At 35.7% G+C, this 17413-nt stretch overlaps 1 protein-coding gene across 5 annotated transcripts in view; it reads right to left on the bottom strand.

The window, feature by feature from the left end:
* LRP6 (LDL receptor related protein 6) overlaps window positions 1–17413 on the bottom strand; it is a 190224-nt gene that overhangs the window by 77040 nt on the left and 95771 nt on the right. For all 5 annotated transcript variants that reach the window (XR_005794568.1, XR_005794569.1, XM_040488900.1 and 2 more), the window contains 2 exons: window positions 2477–2673; window positions 604–735 (listed from right to left, as the gene is read on the bottom strand). Coding sequence is in view for 3 of the 5 variants with exons in the window: in XM_040488900.1 (XP_040344834.1) it covers window positions 604–735; window positions 2477–2673 (329 nt within the window). In the remaining 2 variants the exon portion in view is untranslated. The remainder of the gene's footprint in view (window positions 1–603; window positions 736–2476; window positions 2674–17413) is intronic.

The following is a 17413-nucleotide window of genomic DNA, read 5'->3' as shown; positions in this document are numbered from 1 at the left end:
GTGCCCTCTCTCTATAGGGGAAGTAAAGAGAGTAAGCAGAAGTAGCAGCGGTTAAGTATAGAAAGAGGTTGCTTGCTTTAAATAGTAGAAACTGGAATTTTTTTCTTCTTCTTCTGAAAGCACTTCTGTTGTTAAAAGGCAATTAAAAATAGCATCCAATAAACTTTTAGAAAATTTATCTACCCCATGATAGTCTTTATAGTTGGAAGTTTAGTAAATATTGTTTCTTTCACTGAGGTTCTTTATTTTCAAGTGCAACCTACTGTTAAAAATACATTTTTTAAGAAAAGTAATATTCATTTTCACAAAAATCAATTGTGATATCAATGGCTGACATCTCGTGAAAAATGAAATAGCACCTAATTTTTTTCAAAAATAGCACGTTAAAAATTTAGTTGAAATACTAATTTATAAAATAGTATTAAAGAGACGCCCTCAAATACAAAACACCCTTGTTATATAACCAACTGTGAAGGCAGAGATTAAGTGACTACTCTCCCAAAACACTGTAATCTACAGAGCTTATGATACAGAAATAAAATAAATCATACAGAATTCCAACTGCTATCTAAAATTTTTCCTTCTGGGAGACCACCTTCTTACCATCTTTGCAGGTTTTTCCGTTCTCCAGGAGTTTGACCCCAGTTGGGCAAGCACACTGATAGAAAGGCTTGACTGGAGACATCAAACACAAGTGGGAACAACCACCATTATCAATTCCACATGGATTTGTAGCTGTCAAATATAAATCACACTGATTAATACCAATGATTATGGATGCCCTCCCTCACGCTAGGTACACAAAGGTTAACAACCATAACAAGAGCAACTGTGATAAACCAAATTATTACCAAATGTCATCCAGGTGGCTTGACTACCAAAACATCTGCAAGGAAGGAAATTAATCAGTGAGAATTGACTTATCATTTTGTACCTTGAGAGGAATACACAAGAAATAAACAGGAGACCCCTGCCCTAAAAGAGCTTACAATCTAGTCTGTATGCCAAAATTAACAAACTAGGAAACAATATAAAACAATGAAATTATGTGCTATCTTATACATTATAGACTTTAAATATTACTGAACCAAATGGAAAATAAACCACTAAGGATTAAAGAAGAAAACTTTCATTGAAGATGTAGGACGCAACACGATCCTTGAAGAATAGGAAGGGTAGACAGGAGAACATTTCAAATGTGGTAAAACTGTATGAATAAAAGCTTAGAGACTGTACACTGGGTGAGACATTAAGGCAAATAGTCTAACTGGATATTAAGGTTTCTGTTGACTAGTAAGAGCTAAACCTAAGTGAGCACAGAGAATGGGAACAAAGCCAAGAAAAATAACTAGAATGTTGAAAAATACTGTGGAAATATTAACATGGAAAAGATAAACATAATAGACTAAAAGAGAGAAAACTGAGAAACGGGGATTAATTAGCACACTTGTAGAAACTATGGAAAGGGATGGATTTAAATAATATTCATAGAAAAAAATCAACATAAAATGGAGACCAACAAAATATGAAAGATGAAAGCAGTAATAACCGCAAATTCTCAAACTAGTAAAACAAAAGACCAACCGTACCATTAAACAAAATCAAAAAACCAACAAACAAAAAGGAAATTCTCTAAAATATGCTAAGCATGGGAAGAAAAATTCATACATTTTTACAAAAGGCCAACCCCTACATTTAAAAACATTCTTATAGACTCATGATCACCAGACTGCAATATAACACATTCAGTATTTGACTATCTCCCCCTAAACAGACAGAACTAATACAAAGCAATGCATAATACAAAAAACCCTTCATTTTTGGCTTTGGAATACAATCTGAAATACACTCAGACAAATGCCAGACATTTATTTATATACAAGTGCCAAACACTTAACATTCTCATATTCCTTTTAAACCTAATTCTATCCCTCTCTTACAATAAATTGTTGCCAGCAGCCAAAGCTCAAGTCACTGCAAAGGTTGACCAAAAATAGAAGCAAAACTAAGAAAAAAGGAGGGGAGGTGGAGAGAGAGTGTGCATAGAAAAGCTTAAGCAGGTATTTTATTAGGCAACCTGAGGTAGTTAGATTCATTCACAGAGGTTTCTTTTTAAGAAAAGTTTGTTTTCAAACACACCCATCTGAACAAAATCAAACACACATTAGAGAGAAATAATATAAACAAGAAACACATTTGTGTATAAGCTTAGCTATCTCAGTTTCTTATTTTCTCTCTTCTCTACCACCATAATCCCAGACCCAAACAAAGGGCTGAGTTGGCCAACAGTGATAGATAACAAGCTACAAATGGTTTAGGCTGCTGCTTAACCTGAATTATATTTTGACATTTTTCCTATGTTTCATTCCTTTTCACTACCTTTGGATACGTCCTCTCTCCTCCTGCCCTCACTGAAGCCAGACATCTGAGTGCTAAAGCTATTCCAACTTGCAATTTAAAAATCAAGATCACTTACCATTTGGCTGCCTCTGTTGGCTGAAGGCATGTATATCCATGGGAGAGAAGATGTTAGAATGGATTTCACGCAGACCCTCGCCAGAATACTTGTTGCAAGCCAAAATGGAGTGTGTATTCCAGTCAGTCCAGTACAATGTGTCCTCAAATAATGTCAAGGCAAAAGGATGTGGAAGGGAACCTTTAACCACTGCCTGCCTATTAACAAGAACAGAAAAACTCAAACATTTCTAAAATTTCTTTTATCAAAATTTGATCTTGCCCATTAAAACAGTCTTACAGTCTGCAATAACACATACAAATCCCAAGTAACACATGTCTTAAGGTCAAATACACCTATGAAAAATAAGTCACACAGTAAATTTGAACGTATTTTCATGGTGTCCAAAACCCCCAAGCACTTGGCAACAGGCCCCATGTTCACTACAAGCTAGCAGAGAGAAGCTCCCAGTATTAGCACTACTGTCAATTTCCACCTCTGGACTCACATCTTCCAGCCTTCCACAAAATTCATTAGGAGACAGGTGGCCAAAATTGTTACGGCAAAAAGAAAAATCCCAGGGCTTACTCACAGTTGGCACTGTGAAATAGTTTTAAATCTGCAATAGGTTTTCCCCTTCTTGAGGTGTAAAAACAAAGAACCTGAGCCTGTTCCTTCTCCCATCATTTATGGTTTCGATAAACAAAAGTAAAAACATATACTTGAAAGGCCTTAAAAAGGTGTTCTGGTGGAGCTGTTTCTGCAAAACCCAGTCTAGCTCCAGCAAATGATGATTTCTGCTTGCTTTCTGCTATCTGGTTACTTGACCTCCACAAGTCAGGTAGCAAAAAGAACAAGTGCTGCCACAGGCATTGTGTTCATGAGACAAAGCAGACCCAAAACTCTCACAAGCCATCCATACTATACCAAAATTAAAATAGACAGCTTGATTAGTGCGCAACCACAGAACTTTGCAGTGTCACGGAGAATTATTAGTATACACTCCTGATTAGTAAATCACGTTCTGAGCCAAAATAATATTCAAGAAAAAAAATTATTTGATGTTTACCTAATATCAGATATAATATTTTCATAAATAGTCTGGGAGAGAGGAATGGAAAATATAAGCAACTGAAGAGAAATAGAGCATCACATATTTCTGGGAAGATAATCCAATTTTCAGGTCCTGGACATTACATGATGATCTCAAATACTGAGGAAGACTACCAGCATACTAAATTAAATTCAAGGGCAGTATGATAATTTTTATCTAAGCAGAGTTAGTATCTGTTATTGCACATGGAATGGTCCTAGACTAAGGTGTTTTAAATTCAGGCTAGATTTTTAAAAAACTGAACACAAGATTAGCATGACTAGTTTACCAAACAAATTTCTATTTTAGAAACTCATCCCAATTCTGCCAGCCCACATCACCACAATTTTATCCTCCCATTTTTCTTTATTCCCTAGCAGATTACTTTTCCTTCTCATTTCCCCAAAAGAACTGCCACAATGTCAACTTCTGAGGTGGTTTCTTCCACTTTCTAAATGAATGGCTTTATTGAATTTACTAAAGTGATTATGTCATTTATAAGAGTGATATCATAGTTTAAGTCCAAATTTAAATAGGTCTACATTATTTCACACTAAAATCGACCAAAAATTCAGTATAGTAAGACATTAAAAGAGCCCTGAGAAGCTGTCAAGAAAGACAAGCAACCCAACTGAAAAATGAGGAATAGTAAAAAAAACCCTAAATTACTTAGCATTTCATTAACCATCTTAAAGAACTGCAAATTCCATAATCAGATCTTTGAAAAACTTTGGAAGGAAAAAAAGCCGCCTACGTCGTGTATATCATTAAATAAAAAGTTAAAATTCACTCTTTGAAGTAAACACAGGAAAACAGGAAAAATAAAAACCTTCCCTAAAAGATACACTAATTTAAAAAAATTTTTTTTTTCAACGTTTATTTATTTTTGGGACAGAGAGAGACAGAGCATGAACGGGGGAGGGGCAGAGAAAGAGGGAGACACAGAATCGGAAACAGGCTCCAGGCTCTGAGCCATCAGCCCAGAGCCGGACGCGGGGCTCGAACTCACGGACCGCGAGATCGTGACCTGGCTGAAGTCGGACGCTTAACCGACTGCGCCACCCAGGCGCCCCAAAGATACACTAATTTTATATATTGGCTGAAAAGATTTATGTATCGGTCAGAAATGAGATAGACCTGAGTTCAACGTCCCTCTAACACTTAACTACTTACACCATTTCTGCAAGCTTTATTTTATCTGCAAATGAAAGATAATCTACTCTCACTGAGTTTAAGGTTAAATGATAATATGTGCAAAAGCATTTAGCATTATGCTTGGCCATTTATAAACATTTCATAAATAATTCCTCAGTTGCAGGATATATTTTTCAACATTTTAACATTTCTGAGATGGGGTAACATTTTACAACTGAAGTTGCACATTTCCTGTATTAGTTTGTAAATAAAAAAGTTCTTAAAATCAATATCATATCAGAGTCAAGTAAATACTAGACTGCTTATTTATATTCCCAGGATCTCACTATGCCCAAATTAGGTGGAATGATTAGACACTCAGTAAATACTTGATAAAATTAGATACCTTAAGTGATATATGTAATTAATAGAGCTGAACAGAAAGCAGTTAAGAAGGCTATCATTCATTCTTTTTTCTTTAATGTTTATTTATCTTAGAGAGAGAGAGAGAGACAGAGAGACAAAGAGAGAGAGAGAGAGAGCGCTGGGAAGGAAGAGAGAGAGAGGGAGACACAGAATCCAAAACAGGCTCCAGGCTCTGAGCTGTTGGCACAGAGCCTGATACAGCACTCGAACTCACACCGTGAGATCATGAGCTGAGCCAAAGTCGGACCCTTAACAGACTGAGCCACCCAGGGGCTCCTCACTTATTCTTAACATAGTTTTTGGTCATTCATTGATTCATCCAACCAACAGTGACTTGTTACTCAAAGTGGAGATAATACATAGTCTTCACCTTTAATCTCTCTGGTTGGGATTACTAAATAGGCCTACTTGGTTTCTCCCTGGAAATGTAAGTTTCTCCAAGGAGAAATTAATCATGGGTACCAAAAACAAACATGGCAGGCAAGATCAAAGCCCCATTCTTCAGCAGTAGGCCACAACAACAAGAGTTAAAAAATGGATCTCTACTATGAAGACCAAAGGAAAGAAACTGAGACCCCTGTTGATGTTTTGATTTAGTGCTGACAACCTCTGAGTGTCATCCCTTCCCTGTATCTGTCATTATCAGCAGTGTACTGATAGGACTCAACCCCGCCAATACCCCCAAGTACATGAGCCCCTTGCTATCTCTTTCATATTCCATGTTTGGTGGGTTCCTCTTTTAAATTCTGCACCAACTGGACTTATCCTTTATAGAACACCTGCGCACTTGCATTCACTTTCTCTGTTTCTGGACCTCTTCCCAGAAAGTTGTCCTCTGCCCCTGTCTCAGAATTTCCCCCACCTGTGTGGGTAATAAATCTTTGTTTAGTCATACCAAAGTACTACTGTCATAAATTTTGACATGTGAACCTAACCTTGGAAGGGAGCTCCCATAGGGAAGTTGTTTTAACACCTAAGAAGATGACAGCAGTAGGGGCACCTGGATGGTTAAGACATGAAAAGTATTAAGGGTTGAGCATCCAACTCTTGATTCCAGCTCAGGTTATGATCTCATGGTTGTAGGATAGAGCCCCGTGTCAGGCTCCATGCTGAGTGTGGAGCCTGCTTAAGATTCTCTACCTCTCCCCACTCCCCTGCTTGCATTTTCTCTCTTCTCTCTCTCAAATAATAACAATAAAAAAAGAATGTGACAGTACTGGTAGCAGCACAGGTTTTAAAAAATCTCCACAAGTCCTACACATAAAAACAGAGAGAGCAACTCTAGGTAGCAAAACCGAAAATCCATTCACAACAGAGCTAGGCAAAAAAAAAAATATATATATATACACATATACATATAATATATAATATAATATAATATAATATAATATAATATAATATAATATATCACCAAAAACCTCAAAATACAAAAAGGCATGGAAAACTACCAAGAGCCATAAGATCTGATTGGCATCAGCACTTCTGCAGGAGGAATCGTAAAGAAACAATAGGGCATTTGGGAGACCTAAAAACAAGTTAGGTAACAATGGAAAGCAGTGCAAACAAATCTGAGAAAGTCAGCTGACTAGGAAGGGTTCTGGCCACTCCAAGAATGAGGAAATACAATGAATCCACGGTTGGCACTAAAGGGGCTAGTGCACTTTAACCCACTATGAACTCTTAAAGCTGACCTTCCAGACAAAGCTCCATACTGAAGATAAATTACTGGTAGTAGAATGAAAAATGAGAGATGGGGGGCGCCTGGGTGGCGCAGTCGGTTAAGCGTCCGACTTCAGCCAGGTCACGATCTCGCGGTCCGTGAGTTCGAGCCCCGCATCAGGCTCTGGGCTGATGGCTCAGAGCCTGGAGCCTGTTTCCAATTCTGTGTCTCCCTCTCTCTCTGCTCCTCCCCCGTTCATGCTCTGTCTCTCTCTGTCCCAAAAATAAATAAACGTTGAAAAAAAAAAAAAATTAAAAAAAAAAAAAGAAAAATGAGAGATGATGGAAAAATAAGGCACAGAAAAAAGTGGGAGGAGGAAACAGAGCCAGTAAATCTCAGAAAGCAAGCTGCCATTATTTTGAAACACACACAAGAGTTCTGTGAAGTTATAAAAGTTATGACGAACACTGCCTTCTTTGACAAGTTTAAGAAAAATAATTATACATGAAAATAAAATAATAAAGGTATTAAGGGCAAATCCCATTTTAAAAGCTAATATTCAAGGGGTGTCTGGGTGGCTCAGTCAGTTAAGCATCCAACTTCGGCTCAGGTCATGATATCGCAGTTCACGGGTTTGAGACCCACATCAAGCTCTGTGTTGACAGCTCAGAACCTGAAGCCTGCCTTGGATTCTGTGTCTCCCTCTCTTTCTGCCCCTCCCCTGCTCACAGTCTGTCTGTCTCTCTCTCTCTCTTTCTCTTTCAAAAGTAAAAGAAACATTAAACATTTTTTTAAAAAGTTAATATTCAAAACAAAATAAAAAATAACATTCCTACAATTAAAATACGACAGAAATATATGGCTCTAGAATAAAATTTATCACCTACTGCAAAATAATACTTTCATACTAGCCATAAAAGAATAAAACAAAATTAAAAACTTCAAAACTGAGGTGACAGGATGAAAGAATTAGAAGTATAAGAATAAATCACTTCAGAAATGAAGTCTAAAGTAGAAATAACACAAGAATCAATTAAAAAAAATAAGGAAACAGAAACAGAAGGTGAAAAGGAGGAATTTTTTGTGATTTTTTTTTCAGTTTTGAGAAATAATTGACATACATCACTATAAAGTTTAAAGCATACAACATGATGATCTGGTATGCATATATTGTGAAATGATTATAATAGATTCAGCTAATATTCATCATGTAGAAACTTTTAAAAAGAAAAGAAAAAGTCTTTTCTCTATGTGATGAGAATTCATGGAATTTATTCTCAACAACTTTCCTGTATCATATAGCAGTGTTAAATATAGTCATTATGCTGTATATTACATCCCTAAGGGGGGATTTTTAAAAATCAAAAAGAAAGAGCACAAAAAAAGTTTAAAAAGTAAAAGATACGGAACACAAAGGACATGGGAGAGAATAAAATTATATTGGAGCAGGACACCAAATGGGAACTTAAATCCTTAGGAAGCATGAAGGAGTACCAGAAACCGCAAATATGTGCGTTAATACAAAAGACTACAAATAATGCTTTCTCCTTTTTTCTTTTTAACCCTTTAAAACACGTAAGATCTTATTAAGCAAAAATTAGTATGACTTCATATTGGTTACAACAGAAATGTAATATAAATGACAATAGCAAAAAAGAGGGAGGAAATGGAGTTACACTAGAGTAAAACTTCTATACTTTACAGAAATTGACCCAGTATTATCATAAAGTATTTTTTGACAAAATGCAAAAAATGCACTAGAATAACACTAAAATTATTTTATTGTCCAAAATATAGTTTTAAAAAATCAGCAAAGGGATTAAAATGGCACTCCAGAAAATATCTACTTAAGGAGGCAAAAAAGAGCCAAAACTAAACAAAAAAGAAAGATATAAAAAAAAAAAATCAAAATGTCAGCTGTAAGCCCAACCATATCATTAATAACACTAAATGTGAATATATTAAACACTTCAATCAAAAGGCCAAAGTCTGAACCCTTTAAATACAGTTTTTCCTTTTCAAAAAAAATACCTCTATATAGACAAAGATTGTTTGACTAGGTAAAACAAAACAAGATTCAACTATATGCTGTCTACAAAAGACGTACTTTGTATTGAAACATACAAGGTGGTTGAAGGTAAAACGTTACAGCAAACAGTAAATCCATTAAGAGAGATGGAGAGGCTCTATCAGATAATATATACTTCAAGACAAGAAGTATATAAGAGGTAAAGAAGAAGCACATTTTATAATGACAAAGGATCAAATTATGAGGAAGATACAACTATAAACATATACACACATAAAAACAGAGCCTCAAACAAATGAAGAAAAAACTGACAGCAATGCATAAATAGTTCAACATTAACAGTCCAAGATCTCAACATCCTACTCTTACGTTAATAAAGTTTAGAACCACTAGGCAGAAATGGGGTACCTGGTAGGCTCAGTTGGAAGAGCATGCAACTTTGATCACAAGGTTGTAAGTTTGAGCCCAACGTTGAGAGAAGAGATTACTTAAAAATAAAATCTTAAAAAAAAAAAGAAGAAGAAGAAGAAGAAGAAGAAGAAGAAGAAGAAGAAGAAGAAGGAGAAGAAGAAGAAGAAGAACAACAACAACAACAACAACTAGACAGGAAAACATTAAGGATATGGAAATCTGAACATTATTAACCAATTTAAACTAGCCTCTACAGAAAAGTCCCATCCAATAACAAGAGAATATACATTCTTCAAACTATGCAAGGAAGTTACTCTAGGAGAGACCACATACTTGGTCACAGAACAAGTCTCAATTCACTTTAAAAGACTGAATCATATGAAGTATATTCTCTGAGAACTACGGAATTCATTAATAAATCTGTAACAATAATATATGAGAAGTCCACAAATGAGAATTTTCTAAATTCTTAATGTCTTCTCTATAAGCAATGGGCCCAAGAAGAAATCACAAGAAGTTCTTTTAAATGTTTTGAGATAAAAGGAAATGAAAATACAACATACATTAACTTTGCAAAAAAAAACTAGGGTTCTAAGTTACCCTAGAACTTCCTAGGGTAAATTCTATACATTTACCCTTTAGGTGCCTATATTAGAAAAGAAGCTAATTACAAATCAATAAACCAAGCTTCAAGCTTAAGAAACTAGAAAAAAAAGAGTAAACTAAATCCAAAGCTAGCATAAGAAAACAAAAATATTAGGGTAGTGATCAATGGCATATTAAAACACAAAAACAGTAGAGGAAGACAAATTCAGTAAAACTAAATGTGAGTTCTATGAAAAGATTCACAAAATTGACTATCCTTTAGCTAGACTCAGACTGGCCTCCCAAAAAAGAGAGAAGACACAAATTGGGCAATTTGTGAATAAAATCATGTATACAAGAAGAACATCACAACTGACCTAACAGAAATTAAAAGGATTATAAGGAGATACAACGAATAAACTTTATGCCAATGTAGACAACTCGGATAAAATGGAAATATTCCTGGAAAGAAACAAACAAAAGTGAATCGAGAAGAAATAAAAAAAAATCTAAAGACTCAATACAATTAAAGAAATTGACTTAACAACTTAAAATCTTCCCATAAAGAAATCCCCAGGCCTAGATGGCTTCACTGATGGTTTCTACGAAATAGTTACTGGAGAAATAATATCAATCTATCCCACACTCTTCCAGGAAACAGTGGAAGAGGGGACACTTCCTACCTCATTCCATGAGGTTAGTATTACACCAAGGCCAGACAAAGGCAGGATAAGAAAAATCAACTACAGACCAATACCTCTTATGAATAAAGACATAAAAATCCTCAACAGACTGTCAGCAAACTGAATCTCTTAACATCTAAACAGGATTCTAAACCATAACCAAATGGGATTTACCCCAAGAACACAAGACTGGTTTAACAACTAAAAACAATTAATACAATTCATCATGTTCACAAATTAAAAAATAAAATCATATAATCATCTCCATAGACTGAATCTACTGCTAAAAGCACTGGTAGTATCTATTGCTAATACTAAACAGGATTGGACAAAATATAATACTCTGTCATGGTATTAATTGTGAAGAGACCAGGAATAAAAGGAAACTTCCACAAAAGGGGTCTACAAAAAAAACCTACTGCTATCATGCTCAATGGCAAAAAAAAAAAAAAAAGATAATAATAATAAATTATTTCCCCCCAAAGATCAGGAACAAACAAGGATGTCTTCTATTCAACACTGTAACAGAGGACCTAGTCAGTACAATCAAACAGGAATAGAGGACATCTAGATTGGAAAGGAAGACGTAAAACTGTCATTGTTCACAGTCCATGATTCTACGAGTGGAAAATACTAAAGAATATTTTTTTACAGACTCCCAGGCCTAATTAATTCAGTAAAGTTACAGTATATAAGGTCAATATATGGAAATAAACTGCATTTCTATATACTAGCAATGAAAAATACAGAAATCAATACGATTAGTATTTGACAAGAAAGCTGAGAATAGTCAGTAAAGAAAAAACAGCCTCTTCAATAAATGACGCAGGGAAAATTAGACATTCACATGTAAAAGAATGAAACTAGACCCCTATCTTAATACCATTTACAAAAATTAACTCAAAATGGATTAAACCTAAGACCTGAAAAACATAAAACTCCTAGAAGAAAAGAACACAGGGAAAAAGCTCCTTGACATGCTTCTTGACAACAATTTTTTGGATAGGACACCCGAAGCACAAGCAACAAGATAAAAAATAAGCAAGTGGGACTTCATTAAACTAGAAAGCGCTACACAACAAAAGAAGTGCTTAACAAAATGATAAGGTAACCTACTGAGTGGGAGAAAATATTTGCAAATTGGCTACCATCAAAAAGACAAGAGATAACACATAGGGAATACAGTCAATGATACTGTGAAAGAATTGTATGGTGACAGATGGTAGCTACACTTGTGGCAAGCATAACATAAGGTATAAACTTGTCAAATCACTACGCTGTACACCTGAAACTGATGTGACATTGTGTGTCAACTGTACTTCAATTTAAAAAAAAAAAGAAAGGAAGGAAGGAAGATTCATCCATTTCGAGAGGAAGCCAGGATGATGTCATATCAACTGCACTGTGGACACTACCTGCTTGTAACGTCTAGTGTGACTGTCTGACTCCCAACTAGACGGGAACCCTGGAGGGCAGTAATGTTGTCTGCTCTGTGCATTGGATTATGGTCATGGCTAATACCTAGAAAGTTGCCTGAACCTAGTGGGGCTTCCTATGTATTTGATGAATGTCCCATGTGCTCACCCTCAAGGATCTCTGCTTTGGATTCACCCAGACAGGGACCCCCTAGACAGAATCTCAAATCTCATTTTCAGAAGAAAAAACAGCTTAGCCCCAGGCTAAGGGACTGTGAGGAATGTGGCAGAAGCTTCCTCATAAGGAGGAAGAAAATGATAAATCAGCTCAACCACAGGCCCTCCAGTAGACCTTTCCACAGGGCGAGGCACCCATTAAAAAGAGAAAAAAACACAAGACAGCAAATGCTGACAAGAATGTGCAGAAAAGGGAACCTGTGTGCACTGATAGTGGAAATGTAAATTGGTACGGCCACTACAGAAAACAGTAAGGAAGTTGCTCTAAAATTAAAAAAGAGAACCATACGATCCAGCAATCCCACTTCTGAAGGAAATGAAATTACTATGTCCAAGAGATACTTGTATCTTCATGTTCACTAAAGCATTATTTAAAATAGCCAAGACCCGGAAACAACCTAAGTGTCCATGGATAAATGAATGGATAAAGAAAATGTGGTTTGTATATATACAATGGAATACTATTCAGCCATAAAAAAGGGAAATCCTGTCACCTGCAACAACAGTAATATTATACTAAGTGCAATAAGTCAGAGAAAGACAGATATGGTCTCAGATGTGGCATCTTAAAAGAATACATAAATTGAAATTTATTAAATAATTCACTCAGAACACCACAAAAAATAACTGAATACTTCAGAATAAATTTGACATAAGAGTATACGACACCATACAAAAAATGTAGCACAAATTTAAATGTAAGTTAAAACAATAAAACTCATAGAAGAAAACACAGCTGTAAATCTTTGTGACTTTGGATCAGGCAATAATTTCTAAAGATATCAAGTACACTTTTAGCAAAAGAAAAACTAACACATTAAACTTTACAAAATTAAACACTTCTGTGCTTCATAACACACTGACAAGAAAATGAAAACAAAAACTACAGATGGACAGGAAATATTACTAAATCACATACCCAATGAAAAACGTGTTTCCAGAAAACTCTTACAATTCAGTGAGATAAATAATTTAAAAATGGGTAAACAACTTGAATAGTGTCTTAGACATAACTGGGCCTCACATGAAGCGAGCTGAACCACACTGTGTTCAAGAAGACTGTAGTCTAGTAGGCCAGACAGGAAGTACAGTTAATACTGTATCTGGAGTAGAAACGAGAGACACATTAAAGGGATCTAACTCAATTTATCAAAATCTAGTATTTAGTTTTATCCAAATTACTTGTTTTCTCCTGATTATAGAAGAAATACATGAATGTTCCCCATAGAAATTTGGAAAAAGAAATATAAAGAGCATCTTTCTAGTCCTTTATTTTATGCATATGAACAATATGTACATCTCTATATACACATACAAGCAATTCCCAATCATCAAGGAATGGAACAACTGGTTTCTGTTTTTTAAATAGTTAAGGCCCAACTAACCAACAAGATTTAGAATTTACAATTTAGTAAAAATCCACTCACTCTAAATCATAGAGCCCCAAAGCACAGAAGGAAAAGAGCGGAGCCAAACCAAGAGATGATGGAGCCACCTGCACTAAGCCAAGAATAAAGAGTATTTATATTTAGCACCGTGTTACTGAGCTTCTTCACTGGGAATATATGCAGCAGGCCCCAAAGTCCTCGTTTCCCTGTAACAGTGGTGAATTTGCCTTGAGAAAATGGTTAATTTATTTTGAAAGACTCCAACTCACCCTCTCCTCTGTATTTTTTTCCCCACAAAAGTGAGCTGTTGTAAATTTGAGGCATTTGCTGCATCATAATGACCTGTTTTCGTTTAACAACATAAAGATTTTTACCATGTTATTAAACATTTCTTTCACATTATTTTTGATGGCTATGTAACACTGCATTGAATGATGGTGCTATAATTTAAACACCCATATTGTTCAACATTCAACATTATATATTAAATAAGGGTTTTTTTACATTTGTTTATTTTGAGATAGAGGGAGGGAGGGAGAGCATGAGCAGGGCAGGGGCAGAAGAGAGGGAGGGAGAGAATCCCAAGCAGGCTCCACGCTGTCACTGCAGAGCCCTACACGGGGCTCGATCCCACACACTGAGAGATCGCAACCTGAACCAAAATCAAGTCAGGTGATGCTTAACTGACTGAAGCACCCACGAGCCTCTAAATAAGGTATTTTTAAAACAGAAACATGCATTAAAAATAAAGATTATGAATAATCAGTTGATAAAAATGTTTTGACCACAAGCTGGCAGAAATCTAATTCTGTATTTCCCAAGAGCACTGGTTCTGTATTCACTATTTCAGTATTTGCAACAACTCTGTAGAATTAAGTACCACGAACAACGAGAATCCACTATAATTAACACTATGGAAAATACCTGCTCTCACTAGTAAAGAAAAAATACACTTAATACAAGTAAAATATATTTTAAAATTTCAAAGTGAATAACATTTTTTCTTAAACTTAATGTAAAAAATGATATGTGGACATACACTTTGTGACAGTGAAAATCAATAAAATCATTCCACTAAAAAAAAGATGGCCTTAAAATCTCTATGTACCCTGATATATAAATCCCATTTCTAATCATTAATTCTAAGATGTAATCAAAGATGCAAATTCATATAGGCTCTTCCTTATTGTAACAATTATTTGTAAAAGTAAAAAATTACAACTTCAGTGGTTCTTAAGAGGGCAGTATGCTTAAAAGATATCATTCGGGCACCTGGGTGGCTCAGTCAGTTAAGCTTCGGCTCAGGTCGTGATCTCACAGTCTGTGGGTTCAAGCCCTTCTTTGGGCTCTGTGCTGACAGCTCAGAGCCTGGAGCCTGCTTCAGATTCTGTGGTCTCCCTCTCTCTCTGCCCCTCCCCCACTCATACTGTTGCTTTCTCTCAAAAACAAACAAACATTAAAAAATACATTATTCAACATTCAGATTGTATTATTTATATCTTCAATTTATATTTAATAGCATAACTGTTTGATCATACTCTTTTCTTATATTCTACTTTTATTCTTTCCTTACACTCCTCCTCTCTCCTTTCTCATGGACTTTTCCCACTAGATTGAATTTATATGCTCCTTTTATGTCTCTAGGCTCTAGGGTTTGGGAAGATATACAAACTGTTTTATTCAATTTTAATTACCTTTATGTTTTTAAATCATATTTGATCTTATTTTAGATGATAACCAACTTCAAGAATAAGACAGTATCTACTGACACTGCCATATATTAAGGTAAGATGTTAACAGGGTTTTATTCCTGTGTGTCTTTCTTCTTCATCTGACCATCCCACTACCATTTCTCATTTTTTTATTGATAACACCTGATATTTAGATGTTTATTATGTACTTTTTTATCTTCTATTTCAAAATATCTCATGGTTTCATTAAGTTTTAAAAGCACATTAACAGCAATTACTAGATTTAACTCCATGTTTAATTTCTTCACAAATATTTACTTATCTGACTTCCTCACTCAAGCTCTACATTTTAATTCTGAGGTATATCAAGTAACTTTTTCAGAAAGAGCAATATAGTGTATTTTGATTCCTTGCATATCTTGCATATTCCCTTGCATATTCCTTTGTATATCTTTCTGTTGCAGTAACACATAACAACTCCTGCATCAACCTCCAGATCCCAAATCTTTTCTTTTCCACTGTTTTCATCTCTGCTTCTCCAAATTGTGGGATAATTTCTCAAGGTTAAATTCCATTTCACTGATTTGATTTCTTTTTAGTCATCTGTCTAGATCCCCCATTGCTTAAACTGTTTTAAACAATCATGCTCTTTATCATCATTCTGTTTTTACTGATCTTAAATGTATTCTTTCACACTACCTACTCTATTTTCATGTATACTGACTGTGTCCTTTTAAACTCTGATAATTTTTTCCTCCTCTTTTTTTTTTTTTAATTTTTCTTTTTTCAACGTTTTTATTTATTTTTGGGACAGAGAGTGACAGAGCATGAACGGGGGAGGGGCAGAGAGAGAGGGAAACACAGAATCGGAAACAGGCTCCAGGCTCTGAGCCATCAGCCCAGAGCCTGACGCGGGGCTCGAACTCACGGACCGCAAGATAGTGACCTGGCTGAAGTCGGACGCTTAACCGACTGCGCCACCCACGCGCCCCTTCCTCCTCTATCTTAAAGGAAATTACAGGAAGACATTTGCTCTGATTCCTTAATATGGGTCATTCATTTGAACTGTAGTATCTTCTTATGCGCCCTGTTATTTTTTTTTTTTTTCCTATTTGCTTGTATTTCAGAGGGAGGTCTGTACTTAATTGGAAGTTGATGTCAATTCTGTTGCAGTCTACAAATTCCTAGTCCAGGCTTTCAGATCCAAAAGGGAGAAGGCAATAAATTTTCAATTTGCAGCTTTAATTTGGAAATCAGTTCACACTAGGTCGGGGGCAAGGGATTTGACACTAGCAATAATAGCATATTCATGTATTGTTTTTTCAAATTTCTGGTAGCACCAAGAAGTCTGTTAATATAGTGAGACTGCTTATTCTCTGACACCACTGTGCTCATTCACAAGCCAGCTGTAACTACACCTCTGACCTTTGCCTAACATGCTCAATCATGTCAAGTATGGTTGCCATAACATATGTGTCCTTCCATACCTAGTATATATTTCCCAAAAGTGCTAAAAGAATCCAGATGAGGCCTACCTTTTATCTCACCCCACACTTCCTCCTCCTCATCAACCTCACTCCAGCCACCATCTCTGGAGAGCCATGGTTATTATTACTTATTTGCATAAATCTCTTCAACTTGCTTCCTTGGGAAGCAGATTCTTCACAAGCTGAGTAAGTGATGAAACTATGTCCATCTGCCTGGGTCTGAGGGGTTTCCTGAAACCCGGGCAAAAAACGATGGTTAATCACACAACAGCTCAGTCAGACTGAGACATCTTTCAATCTTGAACCCTGCAGAAACTCTTCAAGGTTTCTGTTATGTTATTATCTTTGCCTAAGTGTCTCACACAGATGCAAAATTCCCCTATGTTTATAGTTCATGGCTTTAATAATCATTAACTTGATAATGACTATAAATCTATATCTTCCTCTGAGACTGCTCTGCTGAGCTACAGGCTCATATATTCAGAGCTCTCCAGACTTCATAACCATGGTTTTCTCTAAGCAACCCAAACATGTCCAAAGCTGAACTCAGCTCTCTTCCCACATTTAAAAAAGGAAAGAAACAAGTAAAGAAAGGAAAAACAATCTATTCTACATTTCTGAATCCATCTCAAATGAGTGGCACTTTAACTAGCCATTCAAAGCAGAAACAGGAGTCATCATAGACATCTTCAGAGAGCAACAGGTAGTTTATCAGGATT

This window comes from Herpailurus yagouaroundi, unplaced genomic scaffold (genome assembly GCF_014898765.1).
Source record: "Herpailurus yagouaroundi ecotype Mexico unplaced genomic scaffold, PumYag 166, whole genome shotgun sequence".
Classification (NCBI taxonomy): Eukaryota; Metazoa; Chordata; class Mammalia; order Carnivora; family Felidae; genus Herpailurus; species Herpailurus yagouaroundi.
The sequence above is the reverse complement of the archived record's forward strand: the minus strand, read 5'-3'. Positions and strand labels throughout refer to the sequence as shown.